The sequence below is a fragment of the Pseudoliparis swirei genome, chromosome 9 (assembly GCF_029220125.1).
Source record: "Pseudoliparis swirei isolate HS2019 ecotype Mariana Trench chromosome 9, NWPU_hadal_v1, whole genome shotgun sequence".
NCBI classification, from domain to species: Eukaryota; Metazoa; Chordata; class Actinopteri; order Perciformes; family Liparidae; genus Pseudoliparis; species Pseudoliparis swirei.
This window is the reverse complement of record NC_079396.1, coordinates 25,982,629-26,009,736: the sequence shown is the minus strand read 5'-3', so window position 1 is coordinate 26,009,736 and position 27,108 is coordinate 25,982,629. Positions and strand designations below refer to the sequence as shown.

Sequence of the window (27,108 nt, the reverse complement as noted above, 5' to 3'; positions counted from 1 at the left end):
GTTATTCAACGTTATCCAGCATTAGCCAATATTAGCCAATGCTAACCAGCGTAAGCCAATGTTATCCAACATTAGCCAAGTTTATCCAACGTTAGCCAGCGTTAGCCAATATCAGCCAACATGAGACAGAATTAGCCAACATTAGCCAGCGTTAGCCAACATTAGCCAGCGTTAGCCAACGATAGCTAACGTTGTCCAAAAAGAAGAAGATATAGACATCTATATTTCTGTCTATATATATATTTAGAAAGAAAATATTAGAGAAAATCTACAGTAAATGTTATTTCATCCCATTATAACTAGTTTCATCATCATCACTATCTTCATCATCTTCATAATCATCACCATCACATCTTCTTCATCATCATTTCTATCCTCAACGTCATCATCATCATCATTTTTATCATCAACTTCATCTTCATCATCATCATTATCATCCTCATCATCTTCATCCCCATCATCTTCAACTTCATCATCATCATCTTCATATTCGTCTTAATCTTCAACTTCAACTTCATCTTCATCATCATCTTCATATTCATCTTCAACTTCATCTTCATCATCATCATCATTTACTTGAAGCTTGTTTTAATAATACAAACCTGATACTTTCATCGTCTGTGTGCCTTTAATGTTCCAGCTGATTCCCCCCCCCCCCCCCTCCCTTCAACACGCTGAGCTTTCTCTGGTTAATCCCCAACTGGGTGGAAGCGAGAGAGAGAGAGAGCGAGAGAGGGGGGGATGGATGAGGGAGGGACAGAGATGAACAGATAGATGAAGAGAGAGTCAGATTAGTGAAGCCAAGCTGACAAAGAGAAGCAGAATTCTCTGGATTTATTTTCTCTCCGCTGGTTTTTTCTTTTGGATGTAAATCGATGAGTCGATAAATTGATCTGAGAGAGAAGGAGAAGAAGAAGAAGAAAAAGAAGAAGAAGAAGGAGGAGGAGAAGAAGAAGAAGAAGGAGAAAAAGGAGGAGAAGAAAAAGAAGTAGAAGAAGAAGGAGAAGTAGAAGGAGGAGGAGAAGAAGAAGCAGGAGAAGAAGAAGAAGAAGGAGAAGAAGGAGGAGAAGAAAAAGAAGTAGAAGAAGAAGGAGAAGAAAAAAAGGAGAAGAAGAAGAAGAATAGGGAGGAGAAGAAGGAGAAGAAGACCCATTTGGATTCATCTTAATGTCACATGATCGCAGCTGAAACGCTGTGTTTGTGAATCAGCTGATGAGGATCAGAGAGTGATCAGAGAGTGATCAGAGAGTGATCAGAGTGATCAGAGTGATCAGAGAGTGATCGGTTGAAGATGCCCGTCGGTGTTCGGAGCAGCTGAGAGAGGAACGTGGTGGAGATGTACGAGGAGAGACTCAGAAGTAAGAAACACTTATTACTGCTCAACTTTCACCATGCAATTTAATACACAAGCGTTCTTATTAATTTGTCCACGAAGACGGGAACGTTTGACCCCTGATGGACGTGACATCACGATCCGCCTGTTTTTACATTTGAATTCTGTGAGGACTTCAAGGTCACTTCCTGAACTCTTCCTCTTCATCAAGGAGGAAGCTCATGTTCATCTCTCTGATGATATTCATGTAATGTTGTTAGTCAACAAACAATAATAATGCGAATAATAAATAATAATAATGACAACAATACTACTAATAAACATTATAGATAATAATACTCATAATAAAATTAATATAATAAATGATGACTACTACAAATAAATATTAAATATGTAGATAATATTAATAAAAACAATAATAATAAAAAATAATCAACAGAAACTAAAGGAATAATCTAACTTATTGTTTCAATAATTAAGCATTTGTCATTTGAATGAATCAGATGTCATATTATTTTATTATTTTACAATAATAATAATATATTATTTTACATGTCGGCGTTTTTCTTCTGTAAGAAACCTCACGAGCAGCGTTCGGTCACATGACCACGGTGTGTGACGTCATGACTGACTCCTCACAGCTCATTGGTTCAGAGAGACCGGCGTGTGGTCCGCCGGCTTGAGTCCTCTGAGGTGTCGAAGCCGGCGGGACGCTTTGAGGACGGTTCGACGCACGAGCTACTTCCTGTTTCACCAGAAGTCCTAAACTGTCTTCAGGTTCCGGAAGGTTCAGCTGGTCTCAGGCCCGAAGAGTCGACATTGAGTTCTTCAGCCAGAGAACATGAATCGTTTCAGGGTTCAGGGTTCAGGTTCCAGGTTCCAGGGTTCAGTCTCCAGGGTTCAGGACCCTGGAGACATTTCTTTTTAGAACTAAACACTTGAAATGATGAAGACTCTTGCAAATGACACGGTAGTACAAAATGTAAACCATACTCTTGGCGTTTCATTTTTACCTCTTCACTTAAGATTTATATATATATATGTATTGTCACGCCGACATCACAGGTAGCGAGGTGCAGGAGCTCATGTGCAGAGGAATCGAGGAGTCAGTGTACATTATCAGAAAGGCGCTCTTTAATGAGGCAAACGTTACCACACAAAAAACAACAAAGTCCAAAAAGGGGCAGGCAGAGAATCGGGGTTCAGGGCAGGCAGGCAGGGGCGAAACAGGCAGGATCAGGTAAACACAGGACGACGGAAAAAAGACAACAATCCAGCAACAGACAAGGGAAAGAGTGGCACAATATATAGGGGGGAAAACAGGTGTACGACATGGAAACAGGTGTATGACATGAGACACTAACGAGACGAGAGTGGCTGAGGGCAGGTGCAGGGAATGACACAATCAAGGAGACAGAGGAGACACAGAGAGGAGACACAGAACAGAACAGAACCTTACATGTATATATATATATATATATATACCCTGAACGCTGGACCTTGGACCCTGTTCTCCGATATATATATATATATATACCCTGAACCCTGTAGCCTGGATATAAATATATATATATATAATTTTATTATACACATGATATAATATTATCAATATAATAGTGAAACCTTTTACTCCCCTTGACCTTTGACCTCAGTCATGACAGGAATAACAGAGAGTCTGATCCTCCCTCCGCATCCCCCACGGACCTCCTGATAACGTTGTCATGGAAACGAGCATTAAAACATGTGACATCATCAGTTACCATGGCAGCAGTTAATCCGCCCTTTTATTCCATGAAACAGGATTTATTTAAATGTTATCTCAAGTGGCCGTGCATTTCCTACCTCGGCCTTCAATGCCGTCTTACTTCAGCTGAACAGCCTCATGTAAGATATTAGTTCACCAGTCTTCCGGTGCGGGGCTTTTATTGTGAAGGAGGAGACAGAAAGAGAGTTGTGGGTTGTTTGTCGTATTCACATGACACTGCAACAAGTGAAATAAAATGTTACATGAAGTGCAACACCTACAAATACAGACCTGCAGAGTGCAGATACATAAACACGTGCATGACGGGATGTCATTAGGACAATGCGTGTCGCCCGCACCACCGTAATGAACACAATGACGAGAACACATTTACAAGAACCAGTCACATTTATATATCACGAAACAATCAGACTGAACTGTGGCACTAAAACGCCTCAAACGCAATAGAATCAGAAATAACCACGTAATAAAAACAACAGAGACAAGTGAACACAACGCTACTGCAGAACACAACAAGCAGCTCACTCACATTAAGTTAAAGTCCATCCTCCTCTTTGCCAACACACAGCTCAAAGACACGGTCGCTGAGCTTTAAGTCCACGAACAGCTCCTTCTCGATGGCCATGGACGCCAGTGATCAAAGTCGAGCCTCCCCAGTTGCGTTTCTGGAATAAGTCTTAATCCGTTTCATTGCTGGCTTAAGCTAGCTAGCTGAGGGGTCTGGCTCAAGATAGCTAGCTTTTTAATTATTATAAAATAGCTTTAACTTTTTAATTATGTTTAGGCCTTCAGAGAAGGCTTAGAAGGCCCGAACGGCCCGCCACTGGTTATCTCAGAACCTCAGAGACCTTCAGAGGGACTGGGTTTAAACCTAAGTGAGTTAGACAAATGTCTGAGTTTCCTTGAATGCACCACTAACACAATGCTATTGTGTAAACAAAAACACACATTTTTATCAGAGGAGCTCCTCAGGGCTCCGTCCCGGATGCTCCACTCTTCTCATGACAAATGAATATCTAAAGCCTGATGAAAGGAAATACTATAAATATACAAGATTATTCTTTAGTGCTTCATGAATCTAAACGTGATGCAATAATAAAATATTCTTATGTTGGATTTTTTTTTGTATTCAAGCGATATCATTTTTGTTATTGGTATGAGATGATATTAATTAGATTCTTGGATATGAGACAATATTAATTTGATTCATTGTTATGATCAAATATATTAATCATGGTGATTTATTGATAGGATCACATTTGTTAATTATCATGATTTATTGATATGATATTTGATAAAACATGAGGCTTTATTGATGAGAATAAACATTAGGATTCAGTCTCAGTCTGAGGTCAGAAAGAAGAAGAGAAACTAACTGACGACCTTCCAGCTGGACCAGGCTGGAGGGCATCGTGAGACAGACACACACACACACACACACACACACACATACACAGACAGACACACAGACATAGACACACACTTGGTTATTGAGACAGGGCAGTGAAAAGTATAAAGTTAACAAGGCGGATGAAGGGTTGTGTGCGAGTGATGGGATGCCCCGCTTCACCATCTCAGACACACACACACACACACACACTCACACACACACACACTCTCTCTCTCTTTCTCTCTCTCCGTTGTCATGATGTGAGTTGACTCGGGATAATTCGGGGATAATTAGTCGGTTCTTGTCGTCCTGCGGGTGAAGAAGCTCCTCCACACAGATCCCACATTAACTTTAGTGCCCTCTGACCGGCGTAGTCGGGAGTCATGGCCACCGGCGTGTATTATATTACTGTATCTACGCTTATCCTTAGCCAGCAGTTTTAAACTACACTTAAAGCTCGGTTAGGTTTAAACTACTAAACTACTCAGTTAGGTTTAAACTACTAAACTACTCGATTAGGTTTAAACTACTAAACTACTCAGTTAGGTTTAAACTACTAAACTGCTAGTTAGGTTTAAACTACTAAACTACTCGGTTAGGTTTAAACTACTAAACTGCTAGTTAGGTTTAAACTACTAAACTGCTAGTTAGGTTTAAACTACTTAACTACTCAGTTAGGTTTAAACTACTGAACTACTCAGTCAGGTTTAAAAACCAAAGTGTTCACTGTGCACCTCTCTAACCTGCATCAGGAATGCAGGCACAAAACATGGAGGAACTCACAGCGATGTAATCTCACCGAGCCACCGCTGGGTTTATCTCTGTGTGCAGGGTCCTCAGGTACTAACACATCAATCATGGCCCAGATCACACACACACACACACACACACACACACACACACACAGATCACACAGACACACACACACACACACGCACACACACAGAGATCTAGGTCACAGCTGTTCACTACAATATTTCAGTTTTCTCTTCAAATTTCTCTTCCTCTTCTCTCGTCATCTTGTTTCCTCCTCGTTCACTTCGATGGACAACGAGACAAATCACTCGTACCTTCATTCTGAAGTACTGCAGTACAAGTACTACAGTAATACCACACCGGGAAACCATTTAAACAAAAGTACTTTCAACTTAATGTAGAAAAACTAAAAAGTAGAAACCTAGCTGTAACACGATGGTGTTTGACGTCGTGGTTATGAAACACAAGTATTTAACAGCTGTAAAGTGCATTGGGAATGTTTCTGTTTATTTTAGCGCATTATTATAAGTGTGTCTTATTAATGCTCTTTTTATGCATCCTGATATTTCCTACACGTCTTATCTCAAAGTATTTTTACGTCGTAAACAAACTAAATAATAATAATAAACTCTTTGTTGACGATGTGTTAAAAATCATCTGACAGGAAACGAGCCTAAAGCTCCCGGTTGAAGGTTCTCATCCGGTCTCCTTGTGTCCAGGTGCTGGTCGTCACGGCTACAACAACGCAGGAGATGGGGAAGAGGTAGGAGAAGAGGCTGAGGAAGAGGAGGATGGAGGAGAGGGGGATGGAGGAGGAGAAGGAGGAGGAGAGGAGAGGGATGCGGAGTGGGACGAGGAGCTGGACGGGGAGGACGAGGGAGTGAGGATGACGAGAACCAACACGCTTCACTCGACCACGAGCTCGACCGGCACGCAGAGGAGAAGAGGACTACACGCTAAGAAACAGGTGAGACAGACTACACGCTAAGAAACAGGTGAGACAGCCTACACGCTAAGAAACAGGTGAGACAGACTACACGCTAAGAAACAGGTGAGACAGACTACACGCTAAGAAACAGGTGAGACAGACTACACGCTAAGAAACAGGTGAGACAGACGACACGCTAAGAAACAGGTGAGACAGACTACACGCTAAGAAACAGGTGAGACAGCCTACACGCTAAGAAACAGGTGAGACAGACTACACGCTAAGAAACAGGTGAGACAGACTACACGCTAAGAAACAGGTGAGACAGACTACACGCTAAGAAACAGGTGAGACAGACTACACGCTAAGAAACAGGTGAGACAGACTACACGCTAAGAAACAGGTGAGACAGACTACACGCTAAGAAACAGGTGAGACAGACACGCTAAGAAACAGGTGAGACAGACTACACGCTAAGAAACAGGTGAGACAGACTACACGCTAAGAAACAGGTGAGACAGCCTACACGCTAAGAAACAGGTGAGACAGACTACACGCTAAGAAACAGGTGAGACAGACTACACGCTAAGAAACAGGTGAGACAGCCTACATGCTAAGAAACAGGTGAGACAGACTACACGCTAAGAAACAGGTGAGACAGACTACACGCTAAGAAACAGGTGAGACAGACTACACGCTAAGAAACAGGTGAGACAGACTACACGCTAAGAAACAGGTGAGACAGACGACACGCTAAGAAACAGGTGAGACAGACTACACGCTAAGAAACAGGTGAGACAGACTACATGCTAAGAAACAGGTGAGACAGCCTACACGCTAAGAAACAGGTGAGACAGCCTACACGCTAAGAAACAGGTGAGACAGACTACACGCTAAGAAACAGGTGAGACAGACTACACGCTAAGAAACAGGTGAGACAGACTACACGCTAAGAAACAGGTGAGACAGCCTACACGCTCAGAAACAGGTGAGACAGATCATGGTGATGGTGATGATGATGATGGTGATGATGATGATGATGGTGATGATGATGATGATGATGGTGGTGATGGTGATGGTGGTGATATTGTTGTTAATGAAGGTGATGATGGTGATGTCCCTCTTCCTCCTCAGGTCCAGGGCAGTAATCAGGTCCAGAGAGCTCCGAGAGCTTTATACTGTCTAAAACTCAACAATCCAATCAGACGAGCCGCTCTGTCCATCGTAGAGTGGAAGTATCCTCCAACCAATCAGTTGTTAGCTTCATACCTGTTCATCATGTTCACACCCGTGTACCATGTTCATACCCATGTACTATGTTCATACCCGTGTACCATGTTCATACCCGTGTACCATGTTCATACCCGTGTACCATGTTCATACCCATGTACCATGTTCATACCTGTGTACCATGTTCATACCCGTGTACCATGTTCATACCCATGTACCATGTTCATACCAATGTACCATGTTCATACCTGTGTACCATGTTCATACCCGTGTACCATGTTCATACCCATGTACCATGTTCATACCCATGTACCATGTTCATACCAATGTACCATGTTCATACCTGTACACCATGTTCATACCCGTGTACCATGTTCATACCAATGTACCATGTTCATACCTGTGTACCATGTTCATACCCGTGTACCATGTTCATACCCATGTACCATGTTCATACCTGTGTACCATGTTCATACCCGTGTACCATGTTCATACCCATGTACCATGTTCATACCCGTGTACCATGTTCATACCCATGTACCATGTTCATACCTGTACCATGTTCATACCCGTGTACCATGTTCATACCCATGTACCATGTTCATACCCGTGTACCATGTTCATACCCATGTACCATGTTCATACCTGTGTACCATGTTCATACCCGTGTACCATGTTCATACCCATGTACCATGTTCATACCCGTGTACCATGTTCATACCTGTGTACCATGTTCATACCCGTGTACCATGTTCATACCCGTGTACCATGTTCATACCCGTGTACCATGTTCATACCTGTGTACCATGTTCATACCCATGTACCATGTTCATACCCGTGTACCATGTTCATACCCGTGTACCATGTTCATACCCGTGTACCATGTTCATACCCATGTACCATGTTCATACCCGTGTACCATGTTCATACCCATGTACCATGTTCATACCCATGTACCATGTTCATACCCGTGTACCATGTTCATACCCATGTACCATGTTCATACCCGTGTACCATGTTCATACCCGTGTACCATGTTCATACCCGTGTACCATGTTCATACCTGTACACCATGTTCATACCCGTGTACCATGTTCATACCTGTGTACCATGTTCATACCTGTACACCATGTTCATACCCGTGTACCATGTTCATACCTGTACACCATGTTCATACCCGTGTACCATGTTCATACCCGTGTACCATGTTCATACCCATGTACCATGTTCATACCCGTGTACCATGTTCATACCCGTGTACCATGTTCATACCCGTGTACCATGTTCATACCTGTACACCATGTTCATACCCGTGTACCATGTTCATACCTGTACACCATGTTCATACCCGTGTACCATGTTCATACCCGTGTACCATGTTCATACCCATGTACCATGTTCATACCCGTGTACCATGTTCATACCTGTACACCATGTTCATACCCGTGTACCATGTTCATACCTGTACACCATGTTCATACCCGTGTACCATGTTCATACCCGTGTACCATGTTCATACCCGTGTACCATGTTCATACCCGTGTACCATGTTCATACCTGTACACCATGTTCATACCCATGTACCATGTTCATACCTGTACACCATGTTCATACCCGTGTACCATGTTCATACCCGTGTACCATGTTCATACCCGTGTACCATGTTCATACCCATGTACCATGTTCATACCCGTGTACCATGTTCATACCCGTGTACCATGTTCATACCTGTACACCATGTTCATACCCGTGTACCATGTTCATACCTGTACACCATGTTCATACCCGTGTACCATGTTCATACCCGTGTACCATGTTCATACCCGTGTACCATGTTCATACCCATGTACCATGTTCATACCTGTACACCATGTTCATACCCGTGTACCATGTTCATACCTGTACACCATGTTCATACCCGTGTACCATGTTCATACCCGTGTACCATGTTCATACCCGTGTACCATGTTCATACCCATGTACCATGTTCATACCCGTGTACCATGTTCATACCCGTGTACCATGTTCATACCCGTGTACCATGTTCATACCTGTGTACCATGTTCATACCCATGTACCATGTTCATACCCGTGTACCATGTTCATACCCGTGTACCATGTTCATACCCATGTACCATGTTCATACCCGTGTACCATGTTCATACCCGTGTACCATGTTCATACCCGTGTACCATGTTCATACCCATGTACCATGTTCATACCCGTGTACCATGTTCATACCCGTGTACCATGTTCATACCCGTGTACCATGTTCATACCCGTGTACCATGTTCATACCCGTGTACCATGTTCATACCCATGTACCATGTTCATACCCATGTACCATGTTCATACCTGTTTATCATGTTCACACCTGTGTATCATGAGACTAGCCGTGAGTCACAACCTTCCTGAATGGGCTCTCAGGCCTTTTGATATCTTCATCCTTTTGGCCATCTTTGCTAACTGCGTCGTTCTGGGAGTCTCTAAACCGTTTCCTGAGGACGACTCCAACTCCACCAACCACGACCTGGTGAGACCACCTGATGCTAAGCTACGCTAACCTCTGTGTACCACCACCTGATGCTAAGCTATGCTGACCTCTGTGTACCACCTCCTGATGCTAAGCTACACTAACCTCTGTGTACCACCACCTGATGCTAAGCTATGCTGACCTCTGTGTACCACCTCCTGATGCTAAGCTACGCTGACCTCTGTGTACCACCTCCTGATGCTAAGCTATGCTGACCTCTGTGTACCACCTCCTGATGCTAAGCTACGCTGACCTCTGTGTACCACCTCCTGATGCTAAGCTATGCTGACCTCTGTGTACCACCCCCTGATGCTAAGCTATGCTGACCTCTGTGTACCACCCCCTGATGCTAAGCTATGCTGACCTCTGTGTACCACCTCCTGATGCTAAGCTACACTAACCTCTGTGTACCACCCCCTGATGCTAAGCTATGCTGACCTCTGTGTACCACCTCCTGATGCTAAGCTACGCTGACATCTGTGTACCACCTCCTGATGCTAAGCTACGCTGACCTCTGTGTACCACCTCCTGATGCTAAGCTACGCTGACCTCTGTGTACCACCCCCTGATGCTAAGCTACGCTAACCTCTGTGTACCACCTCCTGATGCTAAGCTACGCTAACCTCTGTGTACCACCTCCTGATGCTAAGCTACGCTAACCTCTGTGTACCACCTCCTGATGCTAAGCTACACTAACCTCTGTGTACCACCTCCTGATGCTAAGCTACGCTAACCTCTGTGTACCACCTCTTGATGCTAAGCTACGCTAACCTCTGTGTACCACCTCCTGATGCTAAGCTATGCTAACCTCTGTGTACCACCTCCTGATGCTAAGCTACGCTGACCTCTGTGTACCACCTCCTGATGCTAAGCTATGCTAACCTCTGTGTACCACCTCCTGATGCTAAGCTACGCTGACCTCTGTGTACCACCTCCTGATGCTAAGCTACGCTAACCTCTGTGTACCACCTCCTGATGCTAAGCTACGCTGACCTCTGTGTACCACCTCCTGATGCTAAGCTACGCTGACCTCTGTGTACCACCCCCTGATGCTAAGCTACGCTAACCTCTGTGTACCACCTCCTGATGCTAAGCTACGCTAACCTCTGTGTACCACCTCCTGATGCTAAGGTCACTAACCTCTGTGACCACCTCCTGATGCTAAGTTGACCTCTGTGTACCACCTCCTGAGTGTAGAACTCTTCTGTGACATCATTACTGTTGTAGCTAGTTACCTCTGTGTACCACCTCCTGATGTCACCAGTATTTCACTGACTGTCAAACACTGATCATGTGTTCAGAACTTTAGGCTGGGGAAGATCGTGAGGTGTGTTTGGAGCTGGTACTCGGGTCCTGAGCTTCAGTCCAGGTTCAGGTTTAAGTTCAGGTCCACTTTCATGCAATTGTCGTTCATTGACAATTCATGTTCAGGTACCAGTCCTAGTGCAGGCTACGGTCTAGGACCAGGTTCAGATCCATGTCCAGGTTCAGCTTCAGGATTAGGATTAGGTCTTGATCGAGGTTTAAATTCAGGTTCAGTTTCAGGATAAGGTCTTGATCGAGGTTTAAATTCAGGTTCAGCTTCAGGATTAGGATTAGGTCTTGATCGAGGTTTAAATTCAGGTTCAGTTTCAGGATAAGGTCTTGATCGAGGTTTAAATTCAGGTTCAGCTTCCGGATTAGGATTAGGTCTTGATCGAGGTTTAAATTCAGGTTCAGCTTCAGGATAAGGTCTTGATCGAGGTTTAAATTCAGGTTCAGCTTCAGGATTAGGTCTTGATCGAGGTTTAAATTCAGGTTCAGCTTCAGGATTAGGTCTTGATCGAGGTTTAAATTCAGGTTCAGCTTCAGGATTAGGTCTTGATCGAGGTTTAAATTCAGGTTCAGCTTCAGGATTAGGTCTTGATCGAAGTTCAGGTTCAGGCAAAGGTTTAAATTCATGTTCAGGTACCGGTCCCGGTCCAGGCTCCGGTCCAGGTCTTGATCTAGGTCCAGGTCTAGGTTCAGTTTTGACAGGTAGTTTTAGTGTGTAGAACCTCATAAATGTCCTCCAGCATCAAACCTCTATGAACAGAACCTAAAAGTTCCACCTCGTCAGCTTCCACTGTAGTGAAGGAGTATCGAGGTTCTCTACGGAACGTGTTCTCTCTCCGCCTCAGGAACAAGTGGAGTACGTCTTCCTCATCATCTTCACCATCGAGACCTTCCTCAAGATCTTGGCCTACGGTCTGGTGATGCACCCCAGCTCCTACATCCGCAACGGCTGGAACCTGCTGGACTTCGTCATCGTCATCGTCGGGTGAGGAAACGCATAGAACCGGTAAAGGTGTTGGTTCTCTGTCGTGAGCTACATGTAGGTTCAAACCGCTTTTAGATCTTGGTTCTCTTACAACATTTGTACCGTCAAAAGATGTTGGTTCTCCTTATAGATCTCGGTTCTCTTCAGATCCTGCCTGGTTCTCCCGTATCCTGTTGCTTTTTTTGGTTTCCAGGGTTCTCTTTTGATGTCATCCTCACTTTATATGGTGGGTTTGTCTTGTATCGTGGTTCTTTCTCTACACACAGGGTTCTCTCCTTGGCTGTCTCTAAATATTTCAGTTCTATCTATTCTATCCCAGATTCTCTCTTTATTTCCTGGTTCTGTCTTTATATCCTGGTTCTCTCTTGAGGTCCAAGTTCTGTGTTAAAATCCTGGTTCTTTCTTTAGACCCAGGTTCTTCCTTCAGACTCTGGTTCTCTCTTCAGACCCTGGTTCTCTCTTTAGACCTCGGTTCTCTCTTCAGACCCTGGTTCTCTCTTCAGACCTTGGTTCTCTCTTCAGACCCTGGTTCTCTCTTCAGACCTCAGTTCTCTCTTCAGATCCTGGTTCTCTCTTTAGACCCTCGTTCTCTCTTTAGACCTTGGTTCTCTCTTTAGACCTTGGTTCTCTCTTGAGACCCTCGTTCTCTCTTTAGACCCTGGTTCTCTCTTTAGACCTCGGTTCTCTCTTCAGACCCTGGTTCTCTCTTTAGACCTCGGTTCTCTCTTCAGACCCTGGTTCTCTCTTCAGACCCTGGTTCTTTCTTCAGACCCTGGTTCTCTCTTTAGACATTGGTTCTCTCTTCAGACCCTGGTTCTCTCTTCAGACCCTGGTTCTTTCTTCAGACCCTGGTTCTCTCTTCAGACCCTGGTTCTCTCTTTAGACCTCGGTTCTCTCTTCAGACCCTGGTTCTCTCTTTAGACCTCGGTTCTCTCTTCAGACCCTGGTTCTCTCTTCAGACCCTGGTTCTTTCTTCAGACCCTGGTTCTCTCTTCAGACCCTGGTTCTTTCTTCAGACCCTGATTCTCTCTTCAGACCCTGGTTCTCTCTTCAGACCCTGGTTCTCTCTTTAGACCCTGGTTCTCTCTTTAGACCTCGGTTCTCTCTTCAGACCCTGGTTCTCTCTTTAGATCTCGGTTCTCTCTTCAGACCCTGGTTCTCTCTTTAGACCCTGGTTCTCTCTTCAGACCCTGGTTCTCTCTTCAGACCCTGATTCTCTCTTCAGACCCTCGTTCTCTCTTTAGACCTCGGTTCTCTCTTTAGACCCTGGTTCTCTCTTTAGACCATGGTTCTCTCTTTAGACCTTGGTTCTCTCTTTAGACCCTGGTTCTCTCTTCAGACCCTGGTTCTTTCTTCAGACCATGGTTCTCTCTTCAGACCATGGTTCTCTCTTCAGACCCTGGTTCTCTCTTTAGACCATGGTTCTCTCTTTAGACCTTGGTTCTCTCTTTAGACCCTGGTTCTCTCTTCAGACCCTGGTTCTTTCTTCAGACCATGGTTCTCTCTTCAGACCCTGGTTCTCTCTTTAGACTCTGGTTCTGTCTTCAGACCTCTTCAGAACCTGGTTCCGTGTTCTAGTCCTCAGCCTCTGTTAAAGGTTCTGGAGCAGTAAATGAGATGTGACTCTTCCAGTCCGTGGCCAAAGGAACAAACCCTGCAGCGCTGCCAGAGCTGAGTGTTTGTGACATCTCACGGTGAGCACCGGTTCCTCAACTCTCCGTCCTCCGGAGAACATTTAGAACAGTGTTCTCCTCCTGTCCAATCAGAGTCCTTCTACTTTACTATGAAATACTGCAAACCACTAGTATCATCCTCAAACCTGTTGACATATTTAATGTATAAGTCTATTATCTAAGTATATTGAGGATATAGATAGTATATAAGAATATTTAGTGACGTGACTCGTGACGTGAGTCCTGGGCCACGTGACTCGTGACCTCGGTGCCGTGATTCGGTGGCGTGACCTTGGTGACCTTAGTGACCTTGGTGACCGCGATGGCGTGATTCGGTGATCTCGGGGCGGTGAGGATGGAGCCGGTTGCCGTGGTCGCGCTGCCCGAGGTCGCTCTGCTCCTCTGGAGACGGTGATGCTGATTGGCTGCTGGATGTGGGACAACGGGTCGTCTGAGGGCCCGAGGCTCCAGGAGAGAACCTGCGTCCTCCATGAGATGATTCTGTGTTACAGGAAGTACAGCAGCATAAGAGGCATAGTACACAGCTTTTCCTTTCATATCTGGGTTCTCCTTTCATATCCGGGTTCTCCTTTCATATCCGGGTTCTCCTTTCATATCTGGGTTCTCTCTTCATGTTCTGGTTCTCTCTTCATAACTGGGTTCTCTCTTTAGATTCTGGTTCTTTCTTTAAATTCTGGTTCCGTGTTTAAAAACTTTAATTTCCGAAGTGTTCTGTCCAGGTTGTTCAGCGTCATCTTGGAGACGATGACTCATAAGTCCGGCGAGGTGGCGACGACTCATCACGTGCCGGGAAAACCTGGAGGTCTGGATGTGAAAGCTCTGAGGGCCTTCAGAGTCCTGCGGCCCCTCAGACTGGTCTCTGGGGTCCCCAGTGAGTAGTGTGTGTGTGTGTATGTGTGTGTGTGTGTGTGTGTGTGTGTGTGTGTGTGTGTGTGTGTGTAAATCTGTGTGTGTCTCTCAGGTCTGCAGATCGTGCTGAACTCCATCATGAAGGCGATGGTTCCTCTGCTCCACATCGCCCTGCTGGTGCTCTTCGTCATCATCATCTACGCCATCATCGGTCTGGAGCTCTTCATCGGACGCATGCACAAAACCTGCTACTACAAACTAGCAGGTACAACTACTACTAGTTAGTACTACATGTACAACTACTACTAGTTAGTACTACATGTATACATACTACTAGTTAGTACTACATGTACAACTACTAGTTAGTACTAGAGGTACAACTCCTACTAGTTAGTACTACATGTACAAATGCTACTAGTTAGTACTAGAGGTACAACTCCTACTAGTTAGTACTACATGTACAAATACTACTAGTTAGTACTAGAGGTACAACTCCTACTAGTTAGTACTACATGTACAAATACTACTAGTTAGTACTACATGTACAACTGCTACTAGTTAGTACTAGAGGTACAACTACTACTAGTTAGTACTAGAGGTACATATACTACAAGTTAGTAATACATGTACAACTACTACTAGTCAGTACTAGAGGTACAACTACTACTAGTTAGTACTACACGTACAACTACTACTAGTTAGTACTAGAGGTACAACTACTACTAGTTAGTACTACACGTACACATACTACTAGTTAGTACTACACGTACAAATACTACTAGTTAGTACTAGAGGTAAAAACACTACTAGTTAGTAATACAGGTACAACTACTACTAGTTAGTACTCCAGTAAAATGTTGTGAAGTAAATGTGAAAGTCAACAGAAACATAATAAGTAAAGGACAGATATCCCAAATAACGACTTAAGTCCAGTCACAAAGTATTTCTGTCACTACACACCTCTGGTATGAAGTAGCTCAACATGGATCAGTACTCATCACCCCCCCACACACACACACACACACAGATAACTACGTGGAGGACGACCCCGTGCCGTGTGCCTTCGCCGGTCACGGCCGTCAGTGCCGGATCAACGGGACGGAGTGCCGGGGCCGGTGGGACGGGCCCAACGGCGGCATCACCAACTTCGACAACTTCTTCTTCGCCATGCTGACGGTGTTCCAGTGCATCACCATGGAGGGCTGGACCGACGTGCTCTACTGGGTCAGGGTCTCGCCGCCTCTTTGAGTCTCGCCGCCTCTTTGAGTCTCGCCGCCTCTTTGAGTCTCTGTGTTTTCTCCCCACTCAGATGAACGACGCCATCGGCTTCGAGCTGCCGTGGGTTTACTTCGTCAGTCTTGTAATCTTCGGGTCCTTCTTCGTCCTCAACCTGGTCCTGGGAGTCCTCAGCGGGTTCGTTAGACTTCTAATCCTCTGGATACTTCTAGTCCCCAAGATCCTTCTAGTCCTCTGTATCCTTCTAGTCCCCAAGATCCTTCTGATCCACTGGATCCCTCTAGTTCCCTGGATCCTTCTAGTCCTCTAGGTCCTTGTAATCCTCTAGGTCCTTCAAATCCTCCAGGTCCTTTTAATCCACTGGATCCCTCTAGTCCCCTGGATCCTTCTCATCCTTGAGGCCCTTCTAGTCCCCTGAATCTGTCTAGCTAGTCCTCCAGATCCTTCTAGCCATCTACACTCTAAAAAAAAAAAGTTGAGTCAACTTTAAAAAGTGAGGCAACCAGCTGCAAAGCCTTTTTGAGTTCACTCAACTAAGGGCTAATGTGTTGTGTCAACTTATGATAAGAAGTTCACTCAAAGTGATATCTTAAATTTGTCAAACGTAACATTACTATTCAGACGTACTTATGTATTTAAGTTAACACTACTTAAAATATTGCATTTGATAGTTACATCTACTCATGTACTTAAGTTCAGAACACTTAAAATATTAAATTGGAGAAACTTTAAATTGTGTGTTCTTGTAGATTAAAAACATACATCAACAGCACTTAACATTTTTTGTTGAGAAATGTTTTCTTGAGAGAACTTACTTTTAAATTAAAATGTTTTGTTGAGAGAACTTACTTTTAACTTAAAATGTTTTGTTGAGAGAACTTACTTTTAACTTAAAATGTTAAAAAGTTGTGCTGGACGTATGGCATTCTGCAGAAACACTTAAGGTGGCGTGGACCGGCGCGAAAAATCTCATGCAGAAGTGCACATGCGCAGTGGTAGACGGATATTCTTCTCTCTTCTTCTGCTTTTACGGCGGTTGGCGGTTTTTTCTCTCTCTCTCTCTGTTTATTGAACATTTATTGTGAACAGACAGACATTCAGCAGTTTAAGATTAAGATTTAGGTATAAAAAGTAGACGTCAATCAAATGAAATCTGAAAAACTAAGGTATCTAAATATAATAAACAAACAATGGTATCAAAAACCAATGTATTTTAAACAGGGGCTAAAGAAAATATTTTAATATTATTTTATTATTTAAAATATAAGATTAAAGTAGTATATGTATTTATACATATGTATTTACATATATATATGTATTTCTATATGTATTTGTATATATATATATATATATATATATATATGTGTGTGTGTGTGTTTACTGACAAACAGTGGCCTTAGTTACCTCAGCAGATGCCCAAACCACTATATTAAGTTTTCTCAATTTAACATTTTAAGTGGATTCCACTCTTTATTAATGAAATTGACATTTTTAGTGAGTTCAACTTTTTTCAAAGGCATTTGTTGAATCAACTTAACCCTTGTGTTGCCTTCGGGTCATTTTGACCCGATTCAATATTTAACCCTCCTGTCGCCTTCGGGTCAATTTGACCCGATTCAATGTTTAATGTCGGTGTTCTTTCGGGAGTCAACAAACAAACATAAACTTGGAAAACAATATTAATTCTAATAATTTTCTGGAGATTTTAATAGCTGGGGTCATATTGACCTCAAGGGTAAAATATATTCGTAAATATAAAGGTAACAGGAGGGTTAAACATTGAATCGGGTCATATTGACCCGAAGGCGACAGGAGGGTGAAACATTGAATCGGGTCAAATTGACCCGAAGGCAACACAGGGGTTAACAAAATGTGTTAGGACAACAAATTTGAAGTTGGGCTTTTTAGAGTGTAGGTCCTTCTAATCCTCAAAATTGTTCTAATCCTCTGGCAGGCGATACCGCAGTATCAAGTGCCGCACAAACAGACTGAGGGACAGCTTCTTCAGTCAGGCCATCAGGCTGCTGAACAAGGACTGAGACCCTCATTAAAACTATACACCAGAACATATTCTGTGAATATCTATGGCCATGGTGTATATTTTATTACATTGTTTTATATATATATATATTGTATATATATATTGTATGTATATACATATATATATATATATTGTCTCAAAAAAGTGTATATTTTATTACATTGTTTTATATATATATATTGTCATGATGTATATTCTATTACATTGTTTTATATACAGGACTGTTTCAGAAAATTAGAATATTGTGATAAAGTTCTTTATTTTCTGTAATGCAATTAAAAAAACAAAAATGTCATGCATTCTGGATTCATGACAAATCAACATTTTTAAATATTGCTGATTATGGTTTGCAACTTAAGAAAACTCTAAAATCCTATCTCATAAAATTTTAATATTTCCTCAGACCAAGTAAAAAGATTTATAACAGCTGAGTGTTTGTCAGTATACTTTTCATGATATTCTAATATTTAGAGATAGGATATTTGAGTTTCTAAGCTGTAAGCCATAATCAGCAATAAATCAGAATAAAGGCTTGCAATATTCGATGGTTGTAATCTATTTAGAATGCGAGTACTAGAAAAATAAATAACATCTGTAAAATAATTTTCAATGACAATCTTGATTCAGAAATGGCGACATTTTGTTTTTTTTTTGCATTACAGAAAATAAAGAACTTCATCACAATATTCTAATTTTCTGAGACAGTCCTGTATATATTGTTAATACTTTCTTCTTTTTTGTGTGTGGATATTGTATAGTTTATTCTCATTCTTATTCTTTTTTTAGTCTGCTACTGCTGTCGGGTGTTTTGCACATAAGAATTTCACAAACCGATTATACTTGTATAAAAGGGGATGTGACAATAAAAACTTGAAACTTGAAACTTGAAAGGGATCCTTTTAGTCCTCTGGATCCAAATAGTCTTCTAGACTTGTTTAATCCCTGGGTACGTCTATTCCTCTAGATCCTTCTAGTCCTCTATATCCTTCTAGTCCCCTGGATCCCTCTAATTCTCCAGATCATTCTAGTCCTCAGGTCCGTAGGTCCACGGCGGAGATACAGACCTCATTCTGATGCTCTAAGTGTGTGTGTATGCTGTGTGTGTGTTGTGTGTGTGTTGTGTGTGTGCGTGGTGCCACAGAGAGTTCAGTAAGGAGAGGGAGAAGGCGAAGGCTCGGGGAGACTTCCAGAAGCTGAGGGAGAGGCAGCAGATGGAGGAGGACCTGTGTGGCTACATGGACTGGATCACTCAGGCCGAGGACATGGACGAGCTGGACGAGGACGGGAACCCCCGTAAGGGTGTGTGTGTGTGTGTGTGTGTGTGTGTGTGTGTGTGTGTGTGTGAGTGCGCGTGCGTGTGTCTGAGCGTGTAAGAGCTTTTTATTTCCTGATCAATAACCTTTGATCCTCCGGACTAAACTAGCTAACTGTATATAAAGTATTTCTTTATGAGTACAAGTACAACGTTTCTCGTGGTAGAAGTACTTCCTCACAATACTTCTCTCATTAAGTAAAACACTGACTGGATGTTGTTGTTTATTGTTTCTGTGCTGAACTGTCGTTTAATATGATGTCATAAACACGTTGAAGACATTTAGTACATCATAATAAATATAAATACATAATAATATGAATGCTGATATTCTTCAGGTCCGTCTCTGGGAGATCTGTCAGACAAGAAGAGAGGAAAGTTTGGCTGGTTCAGTCACTCCAGTGAGACACACGGTGAACTCTCATTCATATTTATACACAAATATATTGATATATATTCATAACTTACATATATATTTATATACATGTATGCAGATGTAAATATAATCTCTTTACATTACATTACAAATAACTATATAAAGGTATGTCTCCCTCTCTCTCTCTCTCTCTCAGCTAGTCTTCCTGCCAGTGAAACAGCGTCTACAAACACAGAAAACATTGATGAAGAACACACCAACTGCTGCCAGGCCTGCTGGTAACACACACACACACACATACACACACAGACACAGACACACACACACGCAAACACACACCTACACACAGCTATATACACACACTCTCACACACACAAACACTCACACACAACAGCACACATACACACACACAAACAAACACAAACAAACACACACACAGTTTTTGAGTGACGCTTCAGTCAGAACCCTATCAATACCCAGCTGATCAGAACCACTACTCTAGATATCAGGATCAATACCCAGCTGATCAGACAGCGGTTTGACATCATCAAACCCTGGTAAGACTGTGAGTTACGTGACCTGAACATCGTCCCTGAACACACCACTAACCCTGTGTTTCCTTTCAGCTCCAAGATGATGCAGATCAGCTGCTGGTGAGTTCACTGCCCTCACACAATGTGGGACAGACGAGCCTCCCTGTCCTGACTCCGGTGTGTTTCCCCCAGCCGGACGCTGCGGCGCTGGAACCGGGTCTGCCGCCGGAACTGTCGCACAGCGGTGAAGTCGGTGACTTTCTATTGGCTGGTTCTGCTGCTCGTCTTCCTCAACACCTCCCTCAGCGCCTCGGAGCACTACAACCAACCGGATTGGCTGACGGAGGTCCAAGGTAGGAGCACACACACACAGACACACACACATGTACACACATACACACATACACAGTACACACACACAATCACATACACACATACAAAGTCCAAAACACACACATACACACAGAGAAACACACAGACACAAAATCAGACACACACACGTGCAGTCATAAACACACGCTCACACATACATAGACATATAGACACACACACACATAGACACACACATACATACATAGACATATAGACACACACATAGACACACACATACATAGACACACATATATAGACATATAGATACACACACAAACACATACAGACACACACACACACGCACACACACACATAGACACACGCACACACATACACAAACACACATACAGATACACACACACACATAGACACACACACACATACTGTACACAAACACACATACACACATAGACACACACACACATACAGACACACACACACACACACATAGACACACGCACACACATACACACACACACACACATACACACATACAGACACACACATACACACACACACACAAACTTATACTTATACAATAGAACTGCCTTTCTAGTTCAAGGACATCAGGATATTTCTCCTCTCGAGACACAATCTTTAGTTTCTTCTCCGTCTTCTTTCCCGGGAAAAATAAAAAGTTTAAGTAAAGAATCACACGAACCAGCCGAATCATATATAATATATAATAATAAGATATAATAATATGTGATACATTCCAGACATCGCCAACAAGGTGCTGCTGTCGCTGTTCACCGTGGAGATGCTGCTGAAGATGTACGCTCTGGGGCCGGATCTCTACTTCCTGGCCTTCTTCAACCGCTTCGACTGCTTCGTGGTGTGCGGCGGCATCGTGGAAACCATCCTGGTGGAGATGAGCTTCATGCCGCCGCTCGGCATCTCAGTGCTGCGCTGCGTCCGGCTGCTGAGGATCTTCAAGGTCACCCGGTGAGGACGCACACAGACACACACATCATGAAGGATCCTCACCACCCCAACAACAGACTGTTTCAGCTGCTGCGGTCAGGCAGGCGCCTCCGTAGTCACGCTGCAAGAACAGAGAGACTGAGACGGAGTTTCTTTCCTCAGGCCATCAGGACTGTGAACTCCGACCTCACCAGGACCCCCACATAGACCCACACAACTGCCCCTCTTAGGCACACACACACACACACACACACACACACACACACACACACACACACACACACACACACACACACACACACACACACACTTACTGTAAATATTGTGTTGTTGTTTTTTATTGTAAATAGTGTGTACTTGTTGCCCTTGCACATTCCTGCTGAGCATTGCCACTTTCATTTCACTGCACACCCTGTGTGTGTATGTGACAAATAAAACATCTTGAATCTTGAATCTTGGACACACACAGGGACACACAGGGACACACACAGGGACACACACAGGGACACACAGGGACACACACAGGGACACACACAGGGACACACAGACACACACACAGACACACACACAGGGACACACACAGGGACACACAGGGACACACACAGGGACACACACAGGGACACACACAGGGACACACAGGGACACACACAGGGACACACAGGGACACACAGGGACACACACAGGGACACACACAGGGACACACACAGGGACACACACAGGGACACACACAGGGACACACACAGGGACACACACAGGGACACACAGGGACACACAGGGACACACACAGGGACACACACAGGGACACACACAGGGACACACAGGGACACACAGGGACACACACAGGGACACAGGGACACACACAGGGACACACAGGGACACACACAGGGACACACACAGGGACACACACAGGGACACACAGGGACACACACAGGGACACACACAGGGACACACACAGGGACACACACAGGGACACACACAGGGACACACAGGGACACACAGGGACACACACAGGGACACACAGGGACACACACAGGGACACACAGGGACACACACATGGACACACAGGGACACACACAGGGACACACACAGGGACACACAGGGACACACACATGGACACACAGGGACACACACATGGACACACACAGGGACACACACAGGGACACACAGGGACACACACAGGGACACACAGGGACACACACATGGACACACAGGGACACACACAGGGACACACAGGGACACACAGGGACACACACAGGGACACACAGGGACACACACAGGGACACACACAGGGACACACAGGGACACACAGGGACACACAGGGACACACACAGGGACACACACAGGGACACACACAGGGACACACAGGGACACACACAGGGACACACACAGGGACACACAGGGACACACAGGGACACACAGGGACACACACAGGGACACACAGGGACACACAGGGACACACAGAGACACACAGGGACACACAGGGACACACACAGGGACACACACAGGGACACACACAGGGACACACACAGGGACACACAGGGACACACACAGGGACACACAGGGACACACAGGGACACACAGACACACACACAGGGACACACAGGGACACACACAGGGACACACACAGGGACACACACAGGGACACACAGGGACACACACAGGGACACACAGGGACACACACAGGGACACACACAGGGACACACACAGGGACACACACAGGGACACACACAGGGACACACAGGGACACACACAGGGACACACAGGGACACACACAGGGACACACAGGGACACACACAGGGACACACACAGGGACACACAGGGACACACACAGGGACACACAGGGACACACAGGGACACACACAGGGACACACACACACACAGACACACACACACACACAGAGACACACACACAGAGACACACACACACACACACGGGTTGCGCCCCTTTGTGCCCGAGTCTCTGATGATGTCACTCTCTGTCTGCTCAGCCATTGGACGGCTCTGTCCCACCTGGTGGCGTCGCTGCTGAACTCCATGAAGTCCATCGCCTCGCTGCTGCTGCTGCTCTTCCTCTTCCTCATCGTCTTCGCTCTGCTCGGCATGCAGCTGTTCGGAGGGAAGTTCAACTTCGACGAGACGCAGACCAAACGCAGCACCTTCGACGCCTTCCCCCAGGCGCTGCTCACCTGCTTCCAGGTGACGGTAGACCTGAACCAGCCTGAACCAGTCCTAACTATAGACCTGAACCAGTCCTAACTATAGACCTGAACCAGTCCTAACTATAGACCTGAACCAGCTCTAACTTTAGACCTGAACCAGCTCTAACTTTAGACCTTAACCTGTCCTCACTATATACCTGAACCTGTCCTAACTATAGACCTGAACAAGTCCTACAGACCTGAACCAGCTCTAACTTTAGACCTGAACCAGTCCTAACTATAGACCTGAACCAGCTCTAACTATAGACCTGAACCAGTCCTAACTATAGACCTGAACCAGTCCTAACTATAGACCTGAACCAGCTCTAACTATAGACCTGAACCAGCTCTAACTATAGACCTGAACCAGTCCTAACTTTAGACCTGAACCCGGGGAACAAGCCCGAACCAGCCAACAAGACCAACCAGAACAAAGAACCAGCCCAACAAGACCGAACCAGCAACAAGACCAACCCAAAAAAACCCTTCCTTTTAAAACCGTTTTTCCCCCCCTTTTTTTTTCCCCCTTTCCTTTTTTTCGTTTTAACCCCGTCTAAACTTAGAAGTTTAAAAATTATTAAAAATTTAAATAGCATTTTTTAAAAAGTAAAAAAAAATTTTCTCCCTTTTTTTAAAAACTTTCCCTTTTTTCCCCCCGTTTTACCTCCCTTTTGCCCTTTTTTTTTTTTTTGTTTTTTTGAAAAAAAAAATTTAAAAAAAAATAAAACAAAAATATTTTTCCTTTATTAAAATTTTTGGGTTTTTTTAAATTTCATTCCCCAAAAAAGGGTTTTTTGGGTCCTTAAAAGGACTTGAGTTTCCCGGGCCCAGTTTTGGGAAAAGGGAAGTTTTTGGTGGATTCCCTGAAAAGGAGGGGATTGTAAAAAAGGGAAAACTAGGAGGGGCCCAGGGGGAAAGAGGGAAAAAGGCCCGAATTGGGCCCTGAAAGGGAAAAACTACGCCCTGGGAAAAACCCAAAGGGGTTTAAAATTCCCCTTGGGGGGAAAATATTTCTTTAATTTTTAAATTTTTTTTTCTAAAATTTTTTTTAAATTTACCCAAATAAAGGTTTATTTTTAAGAAAAATGATTTTAAATTTTTTTTAAAATTTTTTTTTTTAAAATTTGTTTTTTATTTAAAAAAAGGATTTTTTTAATATTTTTGGGTTTATTTTAAGGTGGTTTTTTGGGGGAAAGGTTTTTTAAAATTTAAGAAATTGGGGATTTTTTAAAAAAATGAATAAGGGAAAATTCCTGGGAAAAATTTTTTAAAAATAGTTTCAGTTTTTTTTGGTAAAATTCAAAAAAAATAAAAAAATTTGTTGGGGTTTTTTTTTTTTGTTTTTTAAATTTTCTTTTGGGTTAAAGTTTTTGGGTTTTGGTTTGTTTTCCCCGGAAAAAGAAAATTTGGGAAAATGGTGATTTAAGAAAATTTTTGGGGAAAAGTTAAACAAAATTTTTGGCCCTTTTATTAAAAGGGTTTAGGGTTAGAAAAGGGGAAAAGGGATGAGGGGGTTAGCCATTAGACTAAGATAAAGGTTAGTAGCTTAATATTGATTGTTATTTATTTATTATTTAATTATTTTTCTGTAATTTTACTTAGTATTATTGGTATTTGTGGATATTGATATATTATGATTTATTAATTTAAATAAATATTATATAGTTATCATATAATATTGACATATTGTTTTGGTCCAACATACGGGGGCTTTGTCGGGGTTTCAGTTCTGGTTCGTGGAAGTGAGTATCAATGTTCAATTACTGATAATAAAGATACTCTATGCTATTATTTAAACTAGAATACTAGGTAATTTAATATTTATTAATTTGGAGTATATCAATGAGTATAACTATGTATATAACTGTTAAATATATATTAAAGGGTTATTTTATTTTAACCATAAACCAAAAAATTATGTTGAAAAAGGAAAAATTTTTCCCTTCCGTCCCTTCAAAACCTTCCTTTCTTCCTTACCGTTCCTTACCTTCCTTTCCTTCTCTACCCTTTTGAACTGTCTCAAGCGCGTGAATTAACAGCTTTGCGACCGTTAAGACAACAGGTTGAGCCTAAAGAATTAACTGAAGGTATTTTATGGTCCTGCCCCTTAAATAATTTGTTGGCCCTTAACCCAAAAATGAAGGTTCTTTTGGGTCCTCAGTAGCCATAAATAAGGAACGTTTTTCCCATTTACCTTAAAGTATTTTTTAGTAGGCCTTAATTGGACTAGGCCCTATTAGCCTTAAACCTAAGTACTTTGATTGTACAATTAAATGAAGGTATTATTTAGTTAACCCTTAAAAAAGGATCTGAGGTCCCTTAGCCAAAGCAATATCTTTTCCTTTTAAACAATATCCTTGATTGGTCCTTAATTAGTTAAATTAAGAGAATGTAACATTTAAATTTAAGCCTGAAGGTTAGTTAGATAACTTTAAAAAAGAGGAAGTATATGGGTGAAAGTTAATATAAATAGATAAGAAATAAGTTAAGTTAATATTAAATTAATTTAATAGTTTGAAAGTTATTAAAAATTAGTAATTAAAATAGTAAAGTTAAAAATGGGTTAAATTTAAATTAAGTACATTTTAAATGTTAATTATTAATTAAAATTTTTAAACAGTTAACTAATAATTAAGAAAAGTTAAATAGATTAGCATTTAAAATGGGTAATTTAATAGTTAAAGTTAACATTTAATAAAATTTCTTTTATATCTGAATTAATTAGTAAAGCAATTAGATAACATTTTAAAATTAATAAAGTCTAATATAGAAACATTTAATTTCCAAAGCCCAAATAAAAATTACTATAATAACAGTTAATTTAGACTGAACAGCCCTAATAATACAACCAGCCTATATCCTAAGCAACTTTAGCTGAACAGCCTAATTTACTGAATCAAATAATGAACCATCTAACTAAAAACCAAAACTAACCAACCCAGTCCTATTTGGGCCCAACCAGCGAACGACAGTGTTCGTTGGAAAATCTTGCCCAGACTGGAACATGTTTTACGATGATACTACCCCCTTGTTTCCGGGATACTGTGACCTACTTCATCACTATCCTGCGGTAACTTACCTGACGGGCGTTATTTGACCTCACGGACACAGAAACCTGTTGGCCTGTTGCTCGAGCTGCGGGTCAGTTTGTCATGTGACTCATTCCCCATCGTGGTGACCAAAAGTTGTTGCGTCTCCTTAACGAATGTCAGACATCCTGCTGAACGTCTTCTTGGCCATCGCCGTGGACAACCTGGCGGGAGGAGACGGAAACAAGAAGGAGTGAGTTATGGAGGGAAGGAAAGGAGGAGACATGCAATGATTGAAACGGCGGTTTAT

General features: G+C 43.0%; 1 protein-coding gene across 1 annotated transcript in view; it reads left to right on the top strand.

The window, feature by feature from the left end:
* cacna1fb (calcium channel, voltage-dependent, L type, alpha 1F subunit) overlaps positions 1–27,108 on the top strand; it is a 55,946-nt gene that overhangs the window by 3,124 nt on the left and 25,714 nt on the right. Inside the window, 18 exon segments of the mRNA XM_056422011.1 lie at positions 5,964–6,007; positions 6,047–6,211; positions 7,307–7,407; positions 9,830–9,935; positions 12,095–12,234; positions 14,648–14,799; positions 14,890–15,042; positions 15,805–16,001; positions 16,087–16,190; positions 19,196–19,347; positions 19,705–19,779; positions 19,939–20,020; positions 20,369–20,395; positions 20,468–20,628; positions 21,367–21,592; positions 23,560–23,824; positions 25,832–25,856; positions 26,982–27,051. Of these exon segments, the coding sequence (XP_056277986.1) occupies positions 5,964–6,007; positions 6,047–6,211; positions 7,307–7,407; positions 9,830–9,935; positions 12,095–12,234; positions 14,648–14,799; positions 14,890–15,042; positions 15,805–16,001; positions 16,087–16,190; positions 19,196–19,347; positions 19,705–19,779; positions 19,939–20,020; positions 20,369–20,395; positions 20,468–20,628; positions 21,367–21,592; positions 23,560–23,824; positions 25,832–25,856; positions 26,982–27,051 (2,245 nt within the window).